Genomic DNA, 25,317 nt, shown 5'->3' on the forward strand with positions numbered 1-25,317 from the left:
CCTCTCCCTCTCCCTCTCCCTCTCCCTCTCCCTCTCTCTCTCTCTCTCTCTCTCTCTCTCTCTCTCTCTCTGCAGGCTCCTCCCATTGCTCTAGCAGTTTGAATCTCAAAGAAACACGCACTCACCCACCGACCCTCAGCAGGGCCCAGGGACCTCCCCACCAGCCTTTACCCTTAGTGGTCTGGATTGTGGCTGGACACCTAGGCTAAGGCAAGTGGGTGGTGACGCTTTAAGCCTGAGCAGCTGCTAGGAAGTGGATGGAGCTGGGTCCTAAGGGAGGTCCTGTGGCCACCCAGCCTGCTTCTCCTCTCCCTTCCCATTCAGGAAAGGAGATAGGAAAGGAAATGTTTTTTCTCATTCTCCCTAATATGAAAACCCCTCTTATATCCCACCCTTCACCCCAAACTCTCCTTCTCTTCCTCCTCCACCTCCTTTCCTTCTTCTCCTTTCCTTCCCAGCCTCTCTTCTTGATCACCAGAGCCCTGGGTAACCTCTGCCCACAACCACCACCCCCCATCTTTGCCCCCACCACTCGGCTATCACTCTGGCAATGTCTGTGTCTCCACGAGGGGCAATGGGTCAGTCTTCCTGGGGCCCCTAGGCCATAGCAAGGAGCCGAGATTTTATTCTAAGTAAAGTAGAAATCATGGAAGGCTTTTTCATGGGAAAGGAACAAGACAAAGTATGTTTTATCAGGTTCCCACAGCTGCTTTGTAGAGATGCAGTAGTGGGAACGGGGTGACTGCTGGGAGCCCTGGGTGCTGGGTCCTGAGCCAGGGCGCAATATGAAGTCCCATCAGGCATTCCTCACTCCCATGGAAAGGATTCAAAAAACCTGAGTCCCAGTCAGAGAGTCCAGAGACTGGATGTACAGCTCGGGAGGTGAGAGAGACAATGGGCAGTCCCTGCTGGCTAAGGTTTTCACTCCAGCGCTGAGCTTCATCTCAGACCGATGGAGTCAGCAGCCTGGAGGCATCTCTGTGCCCGGCAGTTGATTCCCCTTCCTCACAGACCAGGAATTCATCAAGCCAGCCTCAAGGAACACGGGCCTTCACCCAGCCTGGCAGCCCATGAAGAGCTTTGCTTCTTGGATGTTCAAGAGCAGAGTCCATCCACTGGGCCCAGAAAAGCCTGGAGCCATTGTCTAAGGACACAGGAGCTTCTGGACATCATCTTCTGAAGCATCTGTGCCTTCTTCTTTACCCCTCTACTGCCTGAATGGTAATACTGCTTAGAAGCCAGGCTAGGTGTGTCTGCTCATGGACATCTCCATATTCCCTGGGTGCATGCAGACTTTGGAATGATAACATCTCAGGAACTTCTGAAGCAGCCTGGAAAGTAGAGTAGGTAGACTGGCCTATCTTTCACAGCTAAACCGTAAGCTCTGGGAAAGCTGGAGGAAAGACAGGCTAAGAGGACGGAAGCAGGGTAGGAGAGGAGCCCTGTGCCCCTGAAACTGAGCCCTTCAGTCCCTGTCTTCCAAAGGAGACTGCTTCCCTATTGTAGGGAGTGCCTGGAGGATGAAAGAAGGGTCTCTTGAATGACTTCCTGGAGGGCCAGAAAGGCTGAGAGGCACTGAGGAGCTTCTATCCACCCTGGCTTGAGTTTCTCAGCACAGAGACTCAGCCACTTACCTAGAGGAGGCTCAGCAGCAAACCATACAGCTGAATCACTGTGGTGAGAGGTGGCATGGAAACAGCTAGGCTGCTCTCCATCTTCAGGGGAGGCAACCTGGGCCAAAAGCAAATAAATAAAGACAGGAAAAGGGCATGAAGCCGCAGGTGGTGGGGTCAGAGTAGGCCACAAGGAGGAACTAAGGTTAGAACAGCATCTAAGGTTAGAATAAGGAACAGATCCCTGAAGAGCCTGGGGTGGCAGACATGGGGAAGTGCCCACACAGGCTGATGGGGAACTAGCTCAGGGTTCTCACTGGGGGAGGGGCACACCTAGATTCTCCTTTCTCACGAGCACGTATGGAACCTCCCTGCTCCTGGTCCTTGCCATATCCGCAGACTCCATATCTGGCCCTGGGTCCAACCAGCTTTGGTGCAGTTCTTTGATGCTCGTTCTTCATCTCTCCTTAGTCATACCATTTTCCAGTCCATGCAGCATGTGCCCACCCTGTACAAGCCTCTGGGCTAACTGAGGAGCTGGAGTGGCTCAGTGGCCAGGCAGAGCCCTCACAGGGATCCTACTACGCTCTCCCCAGGGGCAAGTCTGCCTGGGGACCAAAATGTAGGTGGATGCAAAGACAGCCACATCCGCAGGAGAGGCAGTAAGGGATGAAGAGGAAAGAGATGCTATCCAAGAGAGCCCCGTGGGACTAAGGACCACTTTGCTCATGGGGCCAGGGGAGGAATGGCATTTTTCTTTTCTTTCCTTTTTCTTTCTTTCTTTCTTTCTTTCTTTCTTTCTTTTTTTTTTTTTTTTTTTCGAGACAGGGTTTCTCTGTGTAGCCCTGGCTGTCCTGGAACTCACTCTGTAGACCAGGCTGGCCTCGAACTCAGAAATCTGCCTGCCTCTGCCTCCCAAGTGCTGGGATTAAAGGTGTGCGCCACGACCGCCCGGCAGGAATGGCATTCTTGATGGAGGGAGCAGCCTGGGCAAAAGCCCAGAGACATGAACTGTTCAGGCTGGGATGCAGAATGTGAGAGCAGACCAGGCCAAGGTAGGGAGAGGCCAGAATGTGCAGGTGAGGTGATGGCCTGTCCTGAAGGCCCTACTCCTGGGCCAAAGCAGGTCCTCAGACAAGAGCTGTGACTCTGGGGTCCTAATCCAGGATAAGGCTCGGAGCTTGTAGAACTTTTCCTAGAGATTTTCATATACGAGGTTAAATTCGTTGTCATTCTCAAATCTATTCAGTTTCTTCTGGGAGAGGAAGAGATGGAGAGAGGGCGGGGGAGAAGGGGAGAGAGAAAAATATTAGTCAGGACAAGAACTAAGTTGAACCAATGTTTGTTGAATTGAACTCACTGTGTAGCCCAGGCTGGCCTTGAACTTATCACAATCTTTCTGTCTCGGCCTCCTGAGTGCTGGGGGTAGGGGGGATAGGCATGAACCAGCATGCCTGGCTTTGAACCTGTACTGATTCAGTTCTGGTCGAGGGGCAGGCAGAGAGCTTCCTAAGAGTCACTTTGACAGGAAACATGACTTACTCCTGAATTCTAGCAAAGCTGGTAGCTTAGGTCAATATTACTTACCCACTTTACAGATGAGCAAACTGAGGTTTAAGAAAGACAGTGTGACTAAGGAATAAGCTCAGGGCTCTGTTATAGTGACAGTCTTGAGCAGGCCAGCCAGAGCTGGCACTAGTACACATCTGGAAACCTTATGGCCTAATTGGCCAGTGTAAGCAACTACTTAGTGCTCACCAGCATTGAGTATAATTGTCACACTGTGTGAGTGCACAATTGGTTCTAGGTGGCCTTCTCTGTATAGTGATCTGTCCCCACAGCAAGTCTGGGAGGTGAGGCTCACTCTGGCTAATCAGATTATAGACCAGGAGACTCAAGCATAGAGTGGTAAGTTCCACCATGGCTGCACAGCTGCTGCAGGACCAACTGAGTTCAAAGCTCCCAGTCCTCCCGGCTATTAGGGCAGTTTTGGGGTGGGGGTGGGGGGGGACATTCAACCTCAGGTGGCCCAATTCTCTGGTCTATTAAATTCACATGGCATACATGGGTCAGAAGGAAAGACAGAAGGAGCCAGGCTCCAGGGTCCCCGGGGCACACCTTGGTGGCTGGGCTTTGGCTGGATACAGGGCTGCCAGTCTCTCCCTCGATGCAGGCGTAGACTTCTGTCTCTCGACGCTGTAGGGACTGTGGGAAATAGGGCACCAGCGTCAGCAGCAGGTACAGAGAAGGGCAGTCCCCAGGTTCCTGGAGCAATCCTTACTTTCTGTTGTTAACCTGATGGGCTTCAGAAGCCCAGGGGAGGACAGACCCCACCCCCACTCTGTCCCCATGCCGTGAACAGTCACACCATTAAAACTGTCAACCATAAGTTACCTAAGTCCCTGTCCTAATTGTACAGGGCCAGTTCTGTCTGTACCTCACCATTTCACCTCAATGACCACCAGCAAAGCCCAGCACTGGACTCTGTCCAGACTGCACCTGACCAGTGAAATGCATGCCCTGTTCGACCATCCCTGCTGGTCCTTAGGTCCCTGAAGCCCTAGCAGCTGGGAGCCATCTGCATGACACCCAGGACCCCTGCTCACTTCAGCCTTCACTTCCTGGTTCAGACTCTGCCCATGAGGAATCCATCCACCTTCTAGGTCTCCTCTTACTCATCCTGGGCTCGCAGACATCCAAGGTACCCAATAGGGGCTCTCATTCCTCATTCATCAATCCTATGCCTCGCTGGAGGAATCCAGAGTCCAACTCCAGAGCCCAGGGCCCGCTTCTCTCTCTCCAGTCATCTCCATTTATCCCTTTGGCCACCCTCTCTGGCTAGCTGTGCTCCACTCTGCCTCCAAATAATGCATCCTTGGAAATGCATGCTCCCAGTCTCCCCTCTAACCACAGAGCCCTACAAATCCATGACCAGAGAGAGAACTTCCCCTAGGCTCTCTGTAGTAGATCACACCCAATGCTCATCCATAGCCTCCAGTCTTGGGACCATGCCTGGTTTGTCTGTGAGCTCCTGACTCTATAGCTGGACTTGGCACACTAAGACTGTCACCTAATGAGGTTTAGCAAGGGAATACCTTACTAGATGTGTGTGGGGGGACAGTTCACTTTAGAGTCTTTAGAGGACAAACCACAGGTTCCAAGATGGTGAGAAGAATCAGTCTTTGAAGACAGACAAGACCGGGTTCAATTCTTGGCTCTGATATCTGCAGCCATAGGAAGCTTCTTTGTTTCTCTGTGTCTCAGTTTCCCCATCTACAAAATGGAAACTATCACATCTGTCTTGCAGGCCCAACACATGAATATACATGAGGGTGCACATAAGGAGCCTTGCACAAAGTTAGGCACAGTAGGTGCTTAATATGCAGTTGCTTGAAGATTACCAGGGAAGGCATAGCATTCCCCTTCTCTGCGACCCCAGCTGGGGTGTATCTAGGCTCTAGAACAGAGCTTGCAACGGCCCAAGCAAGAGGCAGAATCATTCCCTTCCCCTGTATACTTGTCAGATGGATGCCGGCTTGTTGCCAAGGAGGCGGTTTCCCTGGCAACAGTCAAGCAGGGGTTGGTGAGGCAGGCTGGAGAGACAGGTGGTACTCAGAGGCAGGAGGAGGGTGGGGACGTGGGAATGGAGAAGGGAAGAAAGCACCCAGAGGTAGCTATCCATGAAAACCCCTGTAATAAACCATTTGGCGCTCAGGCTAACTTCAAGGGCAACGGGCATGGTTGGTGTGGATGTCCTGAGGACCCTTCACAGTGTCTCTGAGACAGATACAGGGTGGAGCCTGTAAGAGGATTTTCCAGTCTGCCTCATTTCCAAGGGAAGGAAACTTCCAAGGCCTGGTGTGACATGTGTGGGTCTTGGTGTCTGTCCGGAGCTCTGGCTCCTCCCAGCACATAGGATGGGACATGTTGTCCAGTCACACTGTGACCCCTTGAACCCCTGTCAGACCTGACAAGCTGGGAACCACAGATGTGTCCCTCTCTCTCATGTCTCCACTCTTACGTGCTGCCCTAACAGGTGCAAGCTCAGAGAAGCCAGGGATGATGAGAGACAAGGGAGGGCACACTGTTCCTGGTGTCTGTGCTCCGAAAGGCAAAGGTGGTCATCACTTAACTGCTGCAGAGTGGAGCCTTTGCAGGTCCTGACCTGCTGGCTACATTTGCATTCAGGGTATGACATGCTGTGCAGGCTGGGAAATACAGGGTAGGGCCTTGTCAGCCGGACACTTCTGAACCACTGATCCAGTTCTGTCTTCCTAGCCTTCCTCAGTAATGGGAGCAGGGATTGCCGGAGAAGTTGCCTGCACTGCAGGGCTACACCGGATTAGACTGGGCTGTCTGAATGCCTCCAAGATAGAGCTCTGCTGGGCTCAGCTCTCCCTGATCACTTGTCTGTCTCAGGTCCTATAGACAGACCTTTTGCCTCCTGTTGCCCAGTGGGCAGTTATAAATCCTCATTAGCCTGGTGGGAGAGTCAAGGCCAGCCTCCAGGTTGGCTTAGGGCAGTGCAAAACCAGCTGTTTGAGTCTGGACCACATCTTCCAAGAGTACTGAGCATTGAGGTCCAGGCTAGCTCTGAGGTCACAGTTTAGAAAGGAACAGTATTTAGTGGAGAAAGAGCACTGTAGTTCTGGGTTGGGGACTTGGTACATTTGAAGTCATCAACCCACTTCTGGGGAAGGTTTTCCAATACCACATCTAAGTGTCAGAAAAGTCACTTCCAGGGGCTGGAGAGATGGCTCAGTAGCTAAAAGCACTGGCAGCCCTTCCAGAGGACCTGGGTTCAATTCCCAGCAATCCCACAGCAGCTCATAACCATCTATAACTCCAGTACCAGGACACCTGACACCCTCACACAGACATACATGCAGGCAAAACACCAATGCACATAAAAATAAATAAATCATAAGGAAAAAGAAAAGTCACATCAGCAAGGACAACAGTGAGGCACCGGAAGGGACACTGGGTCAGGCAGAGCTGACAGAAGATCTCCAAATGCTGCTGATACCCCACACAGGCTATGGGCATTCACTCTGTCCGGTATCAGGCTTCATAACCAAAGATACTCTGGGAGCAGACTTCAGGGCACTGGGCTTGTGCAGGACTAGGAAGGGGCTTGAGGGGGACTGTAACCATTTAGGAAAAGGAGCCAGACATGAAGACATTGGAGAGACATGAGAGGGACCAAAGGAGGCTGTCATTTATATACTACACTACACTACACTACACTATATACTATACTGGAAAGTGCTATCTGAGGAGAAAGCTGGTATAGGAAGGGCCTCTTGAACAGGTAGACAGTGACAGCTTGGAGGCTATGAACAGGGCTATTGATCTTGACCCTGGGTGGGAAAGGAACTTATAAAAGGTATGGTGGTCTCAAGAATTGCTGCTCTGTGTGTGGTGGTGAATGCCTCTAATCCTAGCACTTGGGAGGCAGAGGTAGAGTCAGGACCAGCCTGGTCTACATAGTGAAGTCCAGGACAGCTGAGTGAGACCTTGTCTCAAGAGAGAAAGAGAGAAATAAAAAAGAAGACAAAAAAAGAAAAGAAAGAAAAAAGGAAAGGAAGAAACAAACAAAGAAAGAGAGAAAGAAAGGAGGGAAGAGAGAGAGAAAGAAGAAAGAAAGAAAGAAAGAAAGAAAGAAAGAAAGAAAGAAAGAAAGAAAGAAAGAAAAAACAAACTGCTTTTCCACCTCCACTTGCAGGAACAGGAAGGGACTGGGCTTGAGCAACCTCGTCCTGCTCAGAGACTTGGACACTCCTGACAGCCCTACTATGTATGTCCATGGTGTCCTCCTTCCTCTTTCTCCACAGGTCCTGCACCCAGTGTGACAACCCCCAGGAGTCCTGCTCCGTTCCTTAGCTTGGGTTTCTCTGGTAAGATGGATGCTCATTAGTCCCCGAGTCACCAAGGTGCTAAGCAGGGGGTGATTTAGCCATGGTTTAATGTGATGGCTCTGGCTGCTGCCGGGCTGAAGACAGACAAGGATGAACACAGGCAGGCTGAGGAGAGAGCAACAGCAGGACCACCACCAACAAGAGACAGGAGAGCCTAAAGCAAGGTGGGCCAGTGGATCAGATTAGGTGATATGTTGCTAGTCTTATGTCAACTCGACACAAGCTAGAGTCATCTGAAAGGCAAGAACCTCAATTGAGAAAATACTCCATAAGATTCAGCAGTAAGGGAGTTTCTTAATTAGTGATTGATGGGGGAAGGCCCAGCCCATTGTGGGTGGGGCCATCCCTGAGCTGGTGGCCCTGGGTCCTACAAAAAAGTAGGCTGAGCAAGCCATGTGAAGTAAGCCAGTGAGCAGCATCCCTCCACAGCCTCTGCACCAGCTCCTGTCTCCAGGTTCCTGCCCTGTTTGAGTTTCCATCCTGTCTTCCTCCAGTGAAGGACTAAGAATGTGGTGCCCTTCTTCCCCAGGTTGGGTTTGGTCATAGTGTTTCATCATAACCATAGCAACCCAAACTAAGACAGGTGATGACAGAAAGAACATCTTCAAGTGTCTGGCTCCAGTGACAGAGGGGATAGCCAGCATCTCCCAGGGTGGGGATGTAAGGAGGAGGCACCCAGCGCCTGAAGAGTTGGAGTTTGGTTGAGAAGTGCAGATGAGACCTCCTAGTGGAGCTGGGTCCAAGGCTCACTGATGTCTGAGACATGGGCTGAGGCTGGTCCAGACATGGGTGGTGTTTAGAACCTTTCCCAGTGAGATCACTGGGGTTGGATACTGTAGATAAAAGAGGACCAGGGTCCCAGGGCTGAGCCCCAATGTCTATATCAACATTGGAGATTATTAGGGTTCCATAGTTCCAGAAGAGAAGTCGGTGAGTCAGGACTGAAGAGGTACGGCTGTGAGTCAGGGAAGGATCAAGAGAGAATGCAATGTTTTAGAATCAAGGAGGAGAGGGCACTCAATGCTATCAGAAGCTGCCCAAGGAACTAGAACTGTCTGCTGGGTATAACCACAAGATTGAGAATGGAAGCTCTGGTGAAGGGTGACAGGCAGATTAGCCAGTCACAACGGAGAGGGGAGGGCAGGAGGACAGGTAAAGAATGCACTTGCCACACATGTGTGTGGACCTGAGTTCAAATCTCCAGAACCCATGTAAAAGCAGGTGTGGCTAGTGCGTAGCCTGTAAGTCCAGCCCTGCTCCAGTGAGATGAGAGACAAAGACAGGAGAATCCCTGGAAGCTTCCAGAAGCCTTGGAGGATGCAGTAACAAACTCAAGGAGTCCCTGCCTCAACTAAGGTAGAAATCAAACACAGTGCTCCAGGCTGTCCTCTGAACTCTGACCTCTGACCTCCACACACATGCTACAATACATTTCAATCCACACTCCCATAGATAGATGGTCTGTGCAGGCGCGCGCGCACACACACAGAGATTCTTTTTTAATGTAAAATAATAAAAAGTAGAAAGAAGAGGCATCAAGAAAAAGCACCCTGGAGTGGCCTGTCATCTGTGGAGACCGGAGGGCATCTGGAGGAGACACAGTTCAAGATGAGGAATTTAAGGCAGAAGGTATCCTAGTGTGCTGGGAGCTGCGAAGGCAGCATTGTGACTAGGCCGTATTAATCATCACAGGACCAGGACTCAGAAGGCTTAAGGACTCAGGAAGTCCCAGAGCACCGTGAGTTAACACGGTGGGGCCCTGTCTAAAACCAAACAAACACAAGGCTTTGCTTCTGACTCGCTCATAATACTCCTAGTAGGTCAGGTTTCTTTCTTTCTTTTTTTTTTTTTTTTTTTTTTTTTTTTTTTTTTTGGTTTTTTTTCGAGACAGGGTTTCTCTGTGTAGCCCTGGCTGTCCTGAAACTCACTCTGTAGACCAGGCTGGCCTCGAACTCAGAAATCCACCTGCCTCTGCCTCCCAAGTGCTGGGATTAAAGGCGTGCGCCACCACCGCCCGGCTAGGTCAGGTTTCTAAACACAAAGATAGAGTGGTACAACTTCTCTGACGTCATAATGTGTGAGACTGTTTGCATCTGAGAGAAAGCAAAGCTGACACACGGTTAAGAGGAGAGAGATATAAACCCACCATCTCCCTGGCAGATAACTCCCTTCCTTTAACAACTGATAAGATGGACAAAGAAAATCAATAGGGATCAATAAGGGTAAGAAATATTTTAGCCACACGATCAGCAAATTGGCTCTCATGGACATATATAAAGCCCTCGATCGCCAGGAATGGAGGGCAGATGCTTCCCGCCTGTGCACAGAGCAGCAGGTGAAACACACAGCAAGTCTCAGCAGAGTTCAGAGTAGAAACGTCGGAATATATGTGCGGACAAATAACAGATTTATTCAGAGTTAAGGAACATTATAAGATAATGAACATCAAAAATATATCAAGGGCCCAAGGGCTGGGGAGAGAAAGTACAGGAGCCTGTCATGGAACCCGAGGAGCTCAGTCAGACCCCAAAGCCCACAGAGTAGCAGAAACCCAACTTCCCTAAGTTTTCCCCTGCTCTCCCCAAACGCACACTGTGGCAAGCACCCTCCCCAGAACAAAAAAATAAGTATATTTTTAAAAGATTTTTTTATGTGCCTTGGTATTTTGCCTGCATGTATCTCTGTATGAGGGTGCCAGATCCCCTGCAATGGAGTTGTGGTCAGTTGCAGTGAGCTGCCATGAATTGAGCCCAGGTCCTCCGGAAGAACAGCCGGTACTCTTAACTGCCACTTCTCCAGGCCCCAAATCTTTTTTTTTTAACAAGCAAATTATCAAAAAACCAAAACAGAACAGAACACTCGTGAAACAACTAAAAATTCTCCGTGGAGTTAGGGGAGAGGCCTGTGCCTGTAACCCCAGCACTGGGGAGGCAGAGGCAGGTGGATCTCTATGAGTTCAAAGCCAGCCTCATCTACAGAGTGAGTTTCAGGGCAGCCAGAGCTACACAGAGAAACCCTGTCTCTAAAGAACAAAGCAAACAAAAAAGAATTCTCTGTGGAAAGTTCACACTGAACGACACCAGAAGTGCAACCTTAGCATCTTTACGGGAATGTTTAAGTGTACTGGCAATTCTAGCACTTAGGAGGCAGAGGCATGGAGATCATGAGTTCAAGGCTGGCCTGGGCTACATAGTTAGCTCCAAAGTATGAAAACAGTCTTATGGGGACTGAGGATAATGGGGTTGGCTCAGGAGTAGAGAGCAAGTATGTAAAAGGGCCTGGGTTTGACTGCCAGTGGCACAAACCCACATCTTAGAGGGTATTTAGAGCCAGTTAGCTGGTAGTCATAGACTTAAATGCTCATGTTAGAAAAGATGAAGGGGTCAGGCAGGGTGGTGCACACCTTTGATCCCAGCACTCAGGAGGCAGAGGCAGGAGGATCTCTGTGAGTTCAAGACCAGCCTGGTTTACAGAGTGAGTTCCAGGACAGCCAAGGCTATACAGAGAAACCCTGTCTTGAAAACCACAAGAAGAAAAAAGAAGGAAGGTAGGACAGAAGGGAGGAAGAAAGAAAGGAATGAAGGAAGGAAGGAAGGAAGGGAGGGAGGAAGGAAGGAAGCAAGCAAAGAAAAGATGAAGGGTAAGACTGGTAAGTTAAAGGCACTTGCTGCCAAGTCTAAAGACCTGAGTTCAATCCCAACGTCCCACACTGTGGAAATAGAAGACAAACTCCTAGCCGGGTGGTGGTGGCGCACGCCTTTAATCCCACCACTTGGGAGGCAGAGGCAGGTGGATTTCTGAGTTCGAGGCCAGCCTGGTCTACAGAGTGAGTTCCAGGACAGCCAGGGCTATACAGAGAAACCCTGTCTCGAAAAACAAAAAAGACAAACTCCTATAAATTGTTGTGTGACACACACACACACACACACACAAGAAATTAATGAAAATTTAAAGGAACCATAAAGAACAGAAAGGAAGAACAGGCAGAAACCTCCCCTGGAGGAAGCAGGGTTGACCCAGTCCCACCCCCATCATCCTGGGGGCCTCAGGCAGTAGCTGGAGGATAAATAAAGGTAGGAGGGTTGGAAGGGGGAAATGAAACTTCCATTACTCATCTGATGGACATGGTGGGGTTTATAGTAAGTTCAAAGGAATTCACAGAGAACCCATCAGAGTTAGTGAGGGAATTCTGCTGGCCACTCTATGCAATACCAATGTGTATTTTTCTCCATACTAGGAATAAACTATTAGAAAATGAAGACAGCATCTGTCCCTTAAATCCTTACCAAGAGGACTAGTGTCCTATCAATTACCAGCACATAGTGGGCAAACAACAGATGGCTCCTGACATTACTATTACTCTTGCTAATGGCCTCCTTCTTTACCCAGGTCCAGTTCACACTTGTAGACGCCCCCCCCCCCACCTCTATTTTTTTCAAGACAGGTTTTCTTTGTATAGTTCTGACTATCCTGGAACTTGCTCTGTAGACTGGGCCGGCTTTGAACTCACGGAGATCTGCCTACCTCTGCCTCCTGAGTGCTGAGATTATAAGTGTGTGCCACCACTCAAGGCCACATTGGTGGATTCCTACCTCAAAGGCCTAGTGAAGTTCTGTGATCTGTCTCTTTCCATACCCTCTTTCTGGTCCTAAAGCCCTAAAGCTGGCTGCCCTGTGACTCTGGATAAAGTTGGATCTCTCTGCAACACTCAGGAAGTCAGTCCAAATCCTAGAAGATCCTATTCACAGACCAGAAAGATGACTTAGACAAAAGTGAGTCTTCTCTATTCAAAAAAAAAAAAAAAAAAAAAAATCAGCTAGAAGGATATTGTTCAAGTGGGAAAATGCCCAGGAGATGTCATAGCATGAAAAAAAAAAAAAAAAAAAAAATCTGGGCTGGAGAGATGGCTCAGCAGTTAGGACCACTGAGCACTGGCTGCCCTTCCAGAGGACCTGGGTTTGATTCTCAGCACCCACATGGCGCTCTGTAACTTCAGTACTATAAAATCTGGCACCCTCTTCTTGCTTCCTTTGACACCAGGTACACTGTGGAGCAAAGACATAGATGTAGGCAAAACACTCAAGTATATATTAAAATAGAGTAAATCTTTTTTTAAAAAAATTGTGCAGTTCTAAAGTTTTTGAAGTACAATTGGACAGTAAAGCTCAAGCTTGTCATTCTGGAAGTGGAGACAAGAGGGTTAGGAGTTCAAGGTCAGCCTGGGCAACAGGTGTCAAAACAAAGAAACTTCAAAATAAAAGCAGTGTAAGAACCGAGGCCTCTGCTCAGTGGAACAGCACTTCCTTCTTGCCTAGCGTGAACAAGACCTTGGATCTTATTCCTAGAAGAGAGAGAAATGGAGAGAGGGGAGGAGGGAGAGACTGACTGAAAGAAGAAGATTGATTTTTACGTGTAGCCGCTAACACCATCATCTCTCGAGCTGCTGGGAAGGAAGAGAGAATGTGGGGGAGTCTGGGGTGACATACGCTGAGACAGCTGGCGGGAAGTCCCCGGGGAGGAGAAACTGAGGGCCCTTTGAGAACTGTCCTGCTCTTAGAGCTGTCAATGCTGCCCCCAGGGAAATGTTCCTTGGTCTCATTGTCACCCACCCCACCCTCGGTGAACATAGCCTAATTCTGATCGTGCTCTGGGTGGGATTTTGTGGCCAGTTCTCACGTGTACACAAGGAAGACTGGCAAGCACCTTCAAACTGTGTCCTTGGTTACAGGCCAGGCCTGGAGCCAGGAGCTTGGTGGCTATGGCTGACAGTGGAGGCAAATCCTTCACTTTCTCTACACCAAAGGTACGTTACTCACAGACTGTAAGCCACACAGTGCACAGGGAGAGCCCCTTGTGCGGGTGGCCAGGCAGGCACAGCCTCTTTTGGCCCTTCCCCTGTAACTGTGAGAACTGAGGGGAGGGGAGGAATACATGTGACACACACTGCACGTGACGAGTGCAGTCCCATGTTGAGTGCTACTGTGACTGGAGGGGAAATGAAGAAGGGAGTGGGTGGACTATGGAAAACCCAAGGGTGTGGCACGGCGCCTGGCCCTTTCCTCTGCTCGTGACTTTTGCAGTTTCTGCTTCAATGTCGCTTGTGCAATAGAAATAGGATGAGGCTTGCATGCTGGGTCAGGGGATAATCTGGTCAGATGAAGGAAGTTTCTTCATCCTTGCCAGTGTTTGCTCGGCTGCCTCATGTTCCTGAAGGAGCCCACATCTTGTCTCCTTTCACCTTTGTAGCAATATCTAATGTGGTTGGGTGTTGGTGGTATACCCCTTTAATCCCAGCACTCTGGAGGCAGAGGCAAGTGGATCTCTGAGTTTGAGGTCAGCCCGGTCTTCAAAGTGAGTTCGGGACAACCAGACACAGAGAAATTTAGTCTGGGGGGTGGGGGGGGAAGCAACAACAACAAAACACACACAAAGAAAGAGAGAGAGAAAGAAAGAGAGAGAGAGAGAGAGAGAGAGACAGACAGAGAGATAGACAGAGGCAGAGACAGACAGAGACACAGAGATATAATTTGTAGAGTTACTGTGTCCATTTTGCAGATTAGGAACTTGAGGCACAGAAATACCCCACAGCTAGTCAGGGCCTGGGTCAAATGTGAGAGAGGTAGAAGGGCCTTGGGACTCACCGTGTAGATGGATTCTCCTGGAGGCTTTGTGGTTCCAATGGTGGATTTGGGACCAGGGCAGGTCTTACCAGTGTGCTTGCCCAGAACTAATATCTGTTTCTGTGGGGAGAAGGAAGCCAAAGCTGTCAAGGCGGAGGAGAAATAACTCACCATTCTCCCTCCCCTTACAGACACCACCAGGCGGGAAGCATCATCAATTGTCATGGGGCAACCCAAAAGTTAATCACTCAACACTTGCCACCCACCCTCTCCAGGGAGAAGTGCCTGAAGCTAAAGGAAACACAAAGACACACATGAGCCACTGTCACAGGCGGAGTGCCTGACTCTGGGGAGACAGGGCCTGGACCTGTAGCCAAATGATCGGTGGGCCCCAAGTGGATGCCAGCCAGCCCCTCACTGCGTGCCTGAAGGAAGATGTTTTCCCTGTAGCTTCAGTGTCTTCCTCAATAGCATCCCTTGGCAAGACAATTGCAAAGACTCAAGGAAGGGACAAACGGGAGGAGGCACTTGATGGCATTCTGAAACCCTCAGTCAACCACCCCATATTTGCTGAACACCCTTTGTTAGTTGGACAGTGTGACAAGGTTGACACATTCCCACCCTCCTGAACTTAAAGTCTGCGGGAGAGGTGGGCGATATATAGCAGCTTTACCACAGCAGAACTTCCTGCACTCGGGGACTCAGGGAGGAGACAGGAGCGGGGGAAATATGAGGACCCGCGTATGATCTGCATGGACAGAGGAGAGGGCTCCAGGCAGAATAGCAGCAAGCAGGCCAGACTGAGGAATTTAAGGAGAGGTCAGCCTGAGGCTAAACGCCCTGATAGGCTGGATGACAGGCAGGGCGGTGTGGACAACAGGAAGCATGGAAGGGCTCTAGGTAGGATGCCTGAACCAAGCCAGCTTTGGAAAACTCCCCAAGGCTGAAGCAAACGGCAAGTGGAATTGGAGAACCCTGGGTCACCCCGCTGGAAAAGCGCAGGGCTGGGGTGACAGTCGGAGGGAGGCGGCGGTCTGGACGCTCCCCCTCCTCGCAGGCACCACACTGCCAACAGTGGAGCAACAACGGCCTCATCTCAGGGCAGGAGCTAATTAAAAACCCTGGCCACCTGCCAATCCTCAGCCCATTTACTCCCGGATTAGCACTCAAGAGCTACTTAACTCGCAGGCAGAAGCCGGCGCCACCCCCAGTCTCAGCCTTGTACATCTCTGAACATGGAGCCAGGCAGAGAGGCATGCCTTGTTGCTCCTGCTCCCTGTCAAACCTGCAAACGAGCTCCCAGGTTACCTCTGCTCTGTACATGAACCCTGAGAGGGTAGGGGTTGGCTGAGACCACACAGCCCAGAACAGACAGGAGCGGGATTTGAACCTACGTCTGCGTTCACTAAGAAGCCAACCCAACCCAGTGCTACCTAGGGTGTTGTCTTCTGTTTTGTGATGATTTGTAGGTCTCATACAGACAGGGGCTGCCATCTGTGTGTGGTTTATGATTCAGAAAGAACCCTCTCCTTGTCACCTGTCACTTAAGGGACATGGGAGTGGGTATGGTCTTACCATTTAACAGAGAGGGAAACTGAGGCCTGTCAAGCTAGTAGGAGGCTCTCTGTAGAGGAAACACTTGTGTGGTACCTCCTTGTACTGTCTGTTCCTGAAGACTGTCACAGTCAGATCTCTAGGACCCTCAGAGCACATTGTACCTCCTTCTAGTGCAGATGGCTAGGGTCCTGGCCCCTCCCCTTCTGAGCCTGCTTGCCCAGATGTCACCAAAGCTGAAGGACAGGTTACAGGCAGTGGCTATTTGGAGGCTACCCGAATAAGCATTTTGGAGCCAAACCTGGAAAACACAGGTCTTGGTATGAGACACCTGTGGGCAGCGGTGCCTGTCTTCCTCCATGCTGGGCCTGGGTGGCACTGACGATCCTATGGCCTGCTGTGGCTGCCCCTGAGAGCTCAGGGAGGTGAGCTACACTGTTGGGCTCAGGAAAAGGCTCAAAGCCACAGGTGGCTGCAGACTGTTAGGAGTATGCAGAGGAGGGGGAAGATGGAGTGGAGGAAAGAGAAGAAGAGGAGCACTGGGGGAAGGGATATGGGCAAGGACAAGCCCACAGAATACTAAATGATACAGGTGTCTTTCCTGGTAGGGGACTGGAGAACAGTGGGAGCCCCCAGAGATGGGAGTGGCCAGATTTGCTCCCGTCCACCTCCATATGCAGGTGCAAGGTGGACTGAAGCTTGTGAGCAGAGTGGGGAGGTCAAAGGTTCTTCCAGCTCTGTCCAGCCAGCCAGCCAGCCAGCCAGGAGGCTCAGGCCAAGGTGGGACTCCTATAGGGGCAGAGGAGGAGCACCGTTGAAGACTTGTTTGGGTTATGTTTTGATGTGGGGGTTGCGGATGCTCTGTCCCTTGGAGCCAGCTCTGTCGGCCTTAGGACCCCAACCCAAGCTGCCAAAAGTAGCCCTTTTAGAGTGTGATTCTCAGATGAGTAAACCAGCTAGCGCAGTTTCTCCCATAGTGCCTAGCTGTTACCCATGCTTCCTCTCCCCAGTGGGATTCAGCGAAGGTCAGCAGGTCTAGGCTGAGGCCTAGCTCTCTGTACACTGCCAGCAGCTGGCCAAGACGCCTGTTAAACCTCAGTCTCCCCCTCTTTGAGATGGAAGCCATGATGTCATCTTGTCTTCCTCGTGTCTTAGCCAGCTTCTATTTGTCCTTCAGGAATCAGCATGTACATATCCCATAATTCCTTTCACCAGCACCTATTATGTGCCAGGCACTAGAGACAACAAGTCCCTGTCCTGTGGGAGGCTGCACTCAGGTGGGGAGACAACAGAAATGTAGAAACCAAGGGTTGTATAGGAGTGGGGGGAGGCAAGCAAGAACCCTGAAGAGGGCATGGGGCCCAGGCCAGGACGGGGGAGAAGGGCCGGACCCTGGAGAGACTGAGGGACTAAACATGGGAATGAGTGGACAAGACAAACACAGCTCTAGGCTTAATCCTGAGCCCCAGGTGCTGGGAGGCAGGAGGCTTACAGTCCTGAAGAGTGGGTTTTCTGGACACATGAGGTGGAGATGCTGTCAGCCCCATATATCATTTGTCACCATGCTCACTATACAGGTCCAGAGCTCAGGAAGGGGCTTGGCAGCTCATCAATACATGAAACAGTCACCCAGGTGCACAGAAGGGCTCTCCAAGAAAGGTACCCAGGATCTGCCAGGACCACCACCACCACCACCATGCAGGCAGAGTCATCATGCCTGCTCTCATGACAGAAGACAGACACAGTGATTGTCACCCTCTCAGGAGAGCAGCTGTCCTGGTGCTCAAAATAATTGAGGTCTACCCTAGCAGCCTCCCCACACCTACCCCTCTGTCTACAGACAGGATACTGGGAACTGTCTCTGCTTGAAATCTCCATGGGAGAGATCTCAATTGAGGCAGGGAGGCAGGGAGGCAGGCAGGGAGGCAGGGAGGCAGGCAGGGAGGCAGGGAGGCAGGGAGGCAGGGAGGCAGGGAGGCAGGGAGGCAGGGAGGCAGGGAGGCAGGGAGGCAGGGAGGCAGGGAGGCAGGGAGGCAGGGAGGCAGGGAGGCAGGGAGGCAGGGAGGCAGGGAGGCAGGGAGGCAGGGAGGAATTGATTACCCTGTCCAATCTTGCAGAGCTGGTAAGGGGCAGACTTAGAATACAAGCCTAACCCAGAGATTGTGCTCTCAAGCCCCTTCTCCAGCCCCCACTCACCTCCAAGCAGGTTATCTTGAGATTTTAGTCTTTGTGTTCCCTCTGGGTTCTTCCTAACCTTCAATATAATGCCTGGTGCATAGTAGGCACTCAGCTAAGGTCCACTTAAGAAGTTAATCCACGTATTTACTAATAACCATGAAAGGACCCTGCAAATTATACTCCCTTCAGCAGATATTTACTGAGCACCTACTATGTGCAGACTGCCACAGGGAACAAGCATGAACTGAGAGGACCACTGAGAGATGGCCAGGATGAGGGGGTACCCTAGTGGGGACTCAGTTCTCCCAGGGAGCCACCGTGAACAGAAAACAGCCAGGCAAAGAGCTGGGGCAAACTGTCCCCTCCGTAAGCATTCCTGCCCTGACTATGTCATGTGCTTTCTATATGACCATGGGCAGATCACAGCCTCTCTGAGCCTCACTCTATGAGGCTGTGGAATGGGAAGAAATGCCTTCACAGAGCTATGGAAGGGAACACTAGAGACATGTGTGGGTGGGCTGGGCACACAGCATCTTTAGTCTCTTTCACTGTACACTGCTGGGTATCTGGGCAGGGCTCTGTCTGGGGACAGCATGAGAGTCTGTGTCTTCTCCCACCTTTGAGGGGGGTTTGGTTTTCGGTTTTTCAAGCCAGGGTTTCTCTGGCTGTCCTGAAAATGGTTCTGTAGACCAGGCTGGCCTCAAACTCAGAGCTCTGCCTGCCTCTGCCTCCCAGTACTGGACTGAAGGTTTACAGCACTACCACCCAGCTTCTCCCAAATTCTTAGCGGAATGAGCAACCTGGAAGAGTCTAAAGAGCCCTGTTTCTTTCAATGGGGCAAAGTGGGCCTGTGGGCTGATGGAGAATCCTCTCCAGGGTCTAGGATGTGACAGGGGCAGCCTCTGGTCCCAGAAGCCTCCCCAGTTCCATAGTAGGCAGGGCAAGACTTAACACAATGTGCTATGTGTCCATGTGATCCTCACCTTCCTCCAGAGCAGCAGTGCTGTACCCAGCACACCCAGGACGCTCATCAAGCTGGTGAAGCTAAGCAGCAGAGCCTCCTGGACCTTGAATGAAGGTGGCTGGTACCCTGTGTCTGGAAAAGAGGACAGCAGGGAGCAGAGGGTGAGTTTCCCAGGAGAAATGGACGCCTACCTGGCCCACCAGCCCCTAGTCCCAAAGCCTCACATTACCTTTGACCCATTTCTAACTCCTGACCTTGTCAAAGGCCCTCTGAGACCTTTCAGGGCTTTGGCTTCACTTCTGTATGTTGTCAGCCATGGTTCTCTAAGGACAAGGACTGGGTTACTTGCTCCTTTAGTGAGCTGGCACTATTAAGGGATGCCTAGGGGACCCCGTGTGAGTCATATCATCTTTGAGGGCTTCCTCCCCTGTATCTGAAATAATGGTTATATGAGTGTGTGTTGTGTGGGTTGAGGGAGACAGGCTTACACTGGCTTAGAAGGAAAGTCACACCAGGGGCAGACAAGGGGCACACCTCCCCTCCTCCTGAGCCCTCCCTCGAGCCTTCTTCCCTGCCTCCATACGGCTGGCAGAAATGTACAGCGAATGACCCTCTGGGGCCCAGATTAGTTACTTAGAAGGTGCCTTCCATCAGCGGACTGGAGGCCTCACAGTCTCTCCTGTCTAACATTGCTCAAGTCTTTAATGGACAGAGGACTGCTAGTGAAAGTCAGGCCCAAGTTCACATCCGGGCAAGCACTAAGACAGGAATTCAAACCCAGGTCTGAGGGATTCTGAAGTCTCCAGCCCCTTCCAGTGGGACTCACAGAGGAGGGTAGAGAAAGAACCAAGGCTTTGACCACAGCTTGCTCTTAACTTTGGGGGTCTCACACCACTGAGACTCCTAACTAGAAATCGGTTCCAGAGCGATGCAAAGCCAGTGCTCACTCAGGCAGGGACACCCACAAGTCCATGTGTGCTCATGCCTAACCCCTGCACTGCTAACAGATCTGGCACCAATGGTCTGAGTGACCTCTCGTAAGTCACTTGTCCAAGGCAGCTAGAGGAAGACCCACATACTGGGTTCCTTCTGTTTCAACATAAAGGCACACCTGAAGGACGGGGTTTCCTGGGGGTGCTTCTGTTCTGTTTGTGAAGCTGGAAGACAAGGCAGAGAAACTGCTGGTGACTTTGCATTTCCTTCTGCCTGGAAGGGATCTGAGAGGAGGCCTTACCTCTGACCAGAATGAAGACGCCATCGCTCTGACATGTCTCCTGTCCTCTGACTATGCAGTAGTAAGTGCCTGTGGCTGATGCATTTGGCAGGCTGAATTTAACCATGCAGTCCATGGTCTGGTTCTCCATGCCAGGACTGTGTTGGCAGTCAATCGGCCTCTCCAAGCTTTTCTGGCCATGGATATCCACGTGAAAGAAGCTAGCAGGGAAAATGAAGTCCTGGATTCTTAGGAAGTCCTGGATTCTGCAGCTAAAGGACACATCCGTGTTTGCCAGGGAGACCCTGATAGGAGGGCCGGTATGGGTCACTGATATCCCGCCTGTGGGGGGACAACAGGGGAAAATGACAGCTTGATGGAAGTTTCCTTACCCCATGTGTGCCTCCTACGTGTTTTACTGCATAGTGTGAATCTCAAAGAGACTCCATTTCCCCAACACATGGCAGCCAGGCAGGAGCCATGATGGAGAAAGACTGAGAGTCAGGAAGATCCTTCAGCAGGTAGGGAGGAAAGTAGAGACACACCCAAGGCTAAGGGAACCGCAGAGCCCGTACTCCTAACCCCTCTCCTTCCTACACAACAAAGGCAGCCCCATTTGTTAGACATCTGGACCCAAGGAGCCAAAAGCTAGTGAAGAAGTAAGGAAAGGGAGGGCAGAAAACCCAAGCACTTCCTGGCAAGGGACAGAGGGAGCAGGTCTCCCCACAGCTCTGCTAGCAGGGGAGACTGGCCAGTGGGCAGTGACAGGTCATTCCGGCGGGAATCAGGGCTCTGAGAACTTTGTCAGGTCTCCATGTGGTGTATATAACAGCCCATTCCACAGGGAGCTGTCCTCCCACAACACAGACCTGCTAATATGTGGCCATTTTGTATTCAACACTCTTCACAAGGCCAGTTCCACCAGAGCCATCCCCCCCCCCCCCCCCCCCCCCGATACCCCATACTCATCCAAAGACAGTCTAATCACCCCCAAACACAGCAGGCTGGCCTGTCTGGGCTTCCTGCAGGCTTCTGGGATGCTGTTCAGATTTGGAGCAGGGTCAGCAGCCACCGCCCCCGACTTTGGCAGCACGGGGCTCTCAGCCTCAATGTTCCATGCCTCCCGGGCCCTTCCTCTCCAGCAGCTAAACAGCAGACAGTTTTTAAATTGAGGTCGGCAGCAGGCAGCCAAGAACACGCAGGCCGGCTTGTTAATCGGGAGAAGATCGTGCGTTTTGAGACGCTTAGAGAGTCTCAAGATTTATTTTGCTGAGGAAACTGAGCTGTGGGCCTCCTGCCTGTGGTGTGGGCTGGCATGAAGCCAGGAGGGTCTTGTCTGGCTTCTTCAGCTTTCCTCTGGGGGAAGGGCCTTCAGGGGAGGCTGGGCCTCCTGAAAGACTCCAGGGCAGGAGTGGAGGGGATTTTTCCAGTGAATCCTTACAGCTTTGAACAGGCTGATATTTTGAATTTGCATTGAATCTGTACGAAACACTTTACCCCCTAAAGAACTGAGGGCACTGATAGAGCCCTGGTCACTGTCAGAGTGGGACAACAGTCACTTTGGGTGTATTGACTGAGGTCTCCTCCAGGTCCCTTTCCTAGCAAGCAGTCCCTGTCCTGGGCTTCCCTCAGGTAGGCACTGTCCTCTTACTTTTTGCAGAGCAGCTGTGGTTTGTCTATAGTATACACACCACATAATGCCAGCACAGCAGGATTCTAGCTTTGTCATTAAGAAGCCTTGATTCAGGGTAGAGGTGTTGGTTTGAATATGCTTGGCTCAGGGAGGGGCAGTATTAGGAGGTGTGGCCTTGTTGGAGGAAGTGTGTCACTGTGGGGGTGGGCAAGGAGACCCTCCTCCTAACCAAGTGGAAGTCAGTTTTCTGTCTGCCTTTGGATGAAGATGTAGAACTCTCAGCTCCTTCAGCCCCACGTCTGCCTGGATGCTGCCATGCTCCCACCTTGATGATAATGGACTGAACTTCTGAACCTGTAAGCCAGCCCCAGCTAAATGTTGTCCCTTATAAGAGTTGCCTTGGTTCTGGTGTCTGTTCACAGCAGGAAAACCCTAACATAGACAGCTGGGTAGAGGAGGTGGGGGCAGGTTCAAGATCTCCCAGGGTTCCAGGTGGACTGGAAAGTATTAGAAGCCAGAGGATGGAACAAACTCCAAATGATTGAGAGCTATGCCCACCCTGCCAGTGACTCATCAGCCACGGAGCCCCTTCTGCCTGTCTAGCTGCTCTACCATCGTCTCCCTGTAACTACACAACCCTCTATGAGGCCTGTCTGTGAACCCGCCCTCCCCCCCCCCCGTGTCCCTTACCTGGGGAGTTCTCTATCCAGGGCCCCTGTACCTGTGCCCCCTTCCTACGGCCTCTATTTCTTCTGATGGTCAATTCCTGAGATCCTAGACTTGGTTCCTCAGGGGCTCCCAGCATCTGATCCTCCCGCTGGGCTGTCAATATGCCCCGTTAGACTGCCAGGGTAAGTGGAGCCTGGCTGGTTTCCCCAGGGTTTCCAAAGTATAAGATGGAGGTTATAATCCAAGCAAGAGACCTGGAAAGTGGTCAAGCCTCCTCCCCTGGGACCTTTCGGTTCTCCGGAGTTGAGGCCTCTCTCAGACTAAGGGAAGTAGACACACTACCAACATGATGAAGGCACCTTCTCATTTTTCCTGGCTGGAAGATATCCATCCAATTGTCTTTGAAGTCCTCCCCCCACGCCATACAGACACTCAAGGCACCTTCTAGAAAGTGATGAAATCTGCTAGTATAATTAACTCAGTCTTTACAATTCTGGAAACATCTACAAAAATAGATGTCTACTGTTCTTGTGGAATTTACTATTTTAAGGGTAAAGGGTTAGCATCATGAAAATTCAGGACCTGGCTCTTGCCAGCCATAGTACACAAAGACTTTGGAATGAGAACCTCAGGTCCTGATGAAAGTGCTGTGTTGTGCCTAAAGATGGAGAGGGGATGCAGCTCCTTTCCACGTCATATAAGCAATGACAACTGTCAGGAGACAGCCAAGAGCCAGGGGGAATCTCAGTGCACTGCAGTTGGGGTATCTGGCCTGAGGATAGAGTCTTTCACTGTTTCTCCTTTGCTGGGGTGTCAGCACCCCACAAAGCACCTGGACCACCTAGCTACCTGTGGGTGCCCAGCCCCCTGCTTTACTCCATTTGTCTGCCAGTGAGAGGTGGCCCCCATTTAAGGTCCAGAGCTGGTGTTGAGCTTAGAGAAATTCTAAGTCCATGGAACCTTCTCCTTTAGCACTTTCTGTGCCCCAGACATACACACGAACTCAGAAGAGGTGCTAGGTAGCGCCAGCATCCTGTGTGGCAGGGAAAGCATCAGTGGGAGCAAAGAAGCCTGGGCTGGGAGGGGAGGGAGTACTAAGGGTAGGTCAGGGGACGCCTGGGAGTTGAAGAGGACTGTGACTTGGAAGTGGATATCCAGAAATAGAAGGAAAAGAACATGGATAGAAAGTCTAACCAGGCATGACACAGGCATGAGGCACCAACATGCCTCACTAACATGAGGCAATTATAGTAACCCCATACCACAGACAAATAAAACAAAACAAAAATAAAATAAAAGACAAACAAAAGACAGAGAGCCAGACTGGCAAGATAGTTCAGTGTGGAGCTGGAGAGGTGGCTCAGCAGTTAAGAGCACTAGCTGCTTTTCCAGAGGACCCAGGTTTAAGTCCCAGCACCCACATGGCAGTTTACAACCTTCTGTAACTCTAGTTCCAGGGGATCCAGTGCCCTCTTCTGGTCACTATAGGCATGCAAGTGGTGCACAGACACATTCAGGCAGACGCTTATAAACATAAATCAAAGAATAAATAAAATCTCAAAAAGAAGAAAGCAGTAGTGCACTTGCATGTCTTTAATCCCAGCATTTGGGAGGCAGAGACAGACAGATCTCTGTGAGTTTGAGGCCAGCCTGGTCCACAGAGTGACTTCCAGGACAGCCAGGGAACTACACAGAGAAATCCTGTCTCAAAAAAACAAAGAGAGAGAGAGAGAGAGAGAGAGAGAGAGAGAGAGAGAGAGAGAGAAACAGAAACACAGAAACAAAGAAATGTTCAGTAGGGAAGATGATTGTCACCAAGCCTGATGGCCAGAGTTTGATTCTTGGAATCCACATGGTAGAAAAAGAGAACAGACTCTCTGACAGCCAAACTCATACCACAGAACACACATACATGTACACACACACATATACATATGCATGTACACACACACACACTAAATAATTACCTGTTAAAAGAAAGGAAAAGAGGGTCATACAGGATTCATGAACAGGGGAGTTGTGCTCAGAACTACACCTCATCTGCTGAGGGGGAAGGGCAGGTGCCACAGGCATAGGAGGGGGTGGACAGTGTTCATGGAGCAGCAGGCACGATCGCCATCAGCCACGGAAGGCAGTGATCACATTTGCACAGTCCAGTCACAGACAAGTGGTTACATGCCCTTTGGCCTTTGTCTCATGGATCTTTGAACTTTGGCAGCGTGTCACTCACGGGACAATGTGGCCAGGACAGGGAGGTGGCTGGGTGTTCTCTGCAGTTCTGTTCATGCAGCTTTCTTTGGAGATAAGTACCCAGGATCAGGACCCTGGATTCCAAGAAGCTGAGAAGCGAGAGGGCCATGAAGTGTGTTTGACTAGCTTGGTTTGGTTTCTTGGTTTGCTTGTGTGGTTGTTTTTTGGTTGGTTGGTATGGTTTGGTTTGGTTTGGTTTGGTTTGGTTTGGTTTGGTTTTGGTTTTTCAAAAAAGGATTTCTCTATGTATCCCTGGCTATCCTAGAACTCACTCTGTAGACCAAGCTGGCCTTGAACTCAGAGAGTTCGAGGGATTAACAGTGTGCACCACCACCACTTGACTTGACCCTGACCTTACATGATTTTCCTCTATTTCCACTCAGGGTGACCACGTGGAAGGACAAGAGGGGGTGTCTGAGTGGGAGAGAGATGAGGAGATCTGGCCCCATCCGCTACAGACCCCAAGCTTTGTGGGAGTAACCTTGGCAGTTGTCAAGGTCAGCATGGCTCTTGCAGGGTTGGACATTTAAAGAAACAGGAATCATTGGTGATTTCAAGTGACCAAAGACTGTGACTTCCTCAGAGTGACCAGAGCTGCTGAGGGTCCAAAGGGCCCCGACACAAGCCAGAGTAGCTTTCTGGTCATGTTCAAAGCTCCACAGGTTTTCTAGGCAGACTGAGTTGAGACAAGCTAGACACAGGGAG

The 25,317-nt window shown here is 50.9% G+C and overlaps 1 protein-coding gene across 4 annotated transcripts in view; it reads right to left on the reverse strand.

Moving 5' to 3' along the window:
- Window positions 1–579: 579 nt before the first annotated feature.
- Window positions 580–25,317, reverse strand: part of Nfam1 (NFAT activating protein with ITAM motif 1) — a 36,045-nt gene continuing 11,307 nt past the window's right edge. For 2 of the 4 annotated variants that reach the window (XM_076911725.1, XM_076911726.1), the window contains exons 2-6: window positions 20,082–20,332; window positions 18,867–18,979; window positions 14,173–14,271; window positions 3,732–3,818; window positions 580–2,868 (exon numbers count right to left, since the gene is read on the reverse strand). In XM_076911725.1, coding sequence (XP_076767840.1) covers window positions 2,809–2,868; window positions 3,732–3,818; window positions 14,173–14,271; window positions 18,867–18,979; window positions 20,082–20,332 — 610 coding nt within the window. In that variant the 3' untranslated portion in view covers window positions 580–2,808. Of the gene's footprint in view, window positions 2,869–3,731; window positions 3,819–14,172; window positions 14,272–18,866; window positions 18,980–20,081; window positions 20,403–25,317 lie in introns of all 4 variants that reach the window. The other 2 variants (XM_076911724.1, XM_076911723.1) reach the window with 2 other exon arrangements.

The sequence above is a fragment of the Arvicanthis niloticus genome, chromosome 13 (assembly GCF_011762505.2).
Source record: "Arvicanthis niloticus isolate mArvNil1 chromosome 13, mArvNil1.pat.X, whole genome shotgun sequence".
In the NCBI taxonomy this organism is placed as follows: Eukaryota; Metazoa; Chordata; class Mammalia; order Rodentia; family Muridae; genus Arvicanthis; species Arvicanthis niloticus.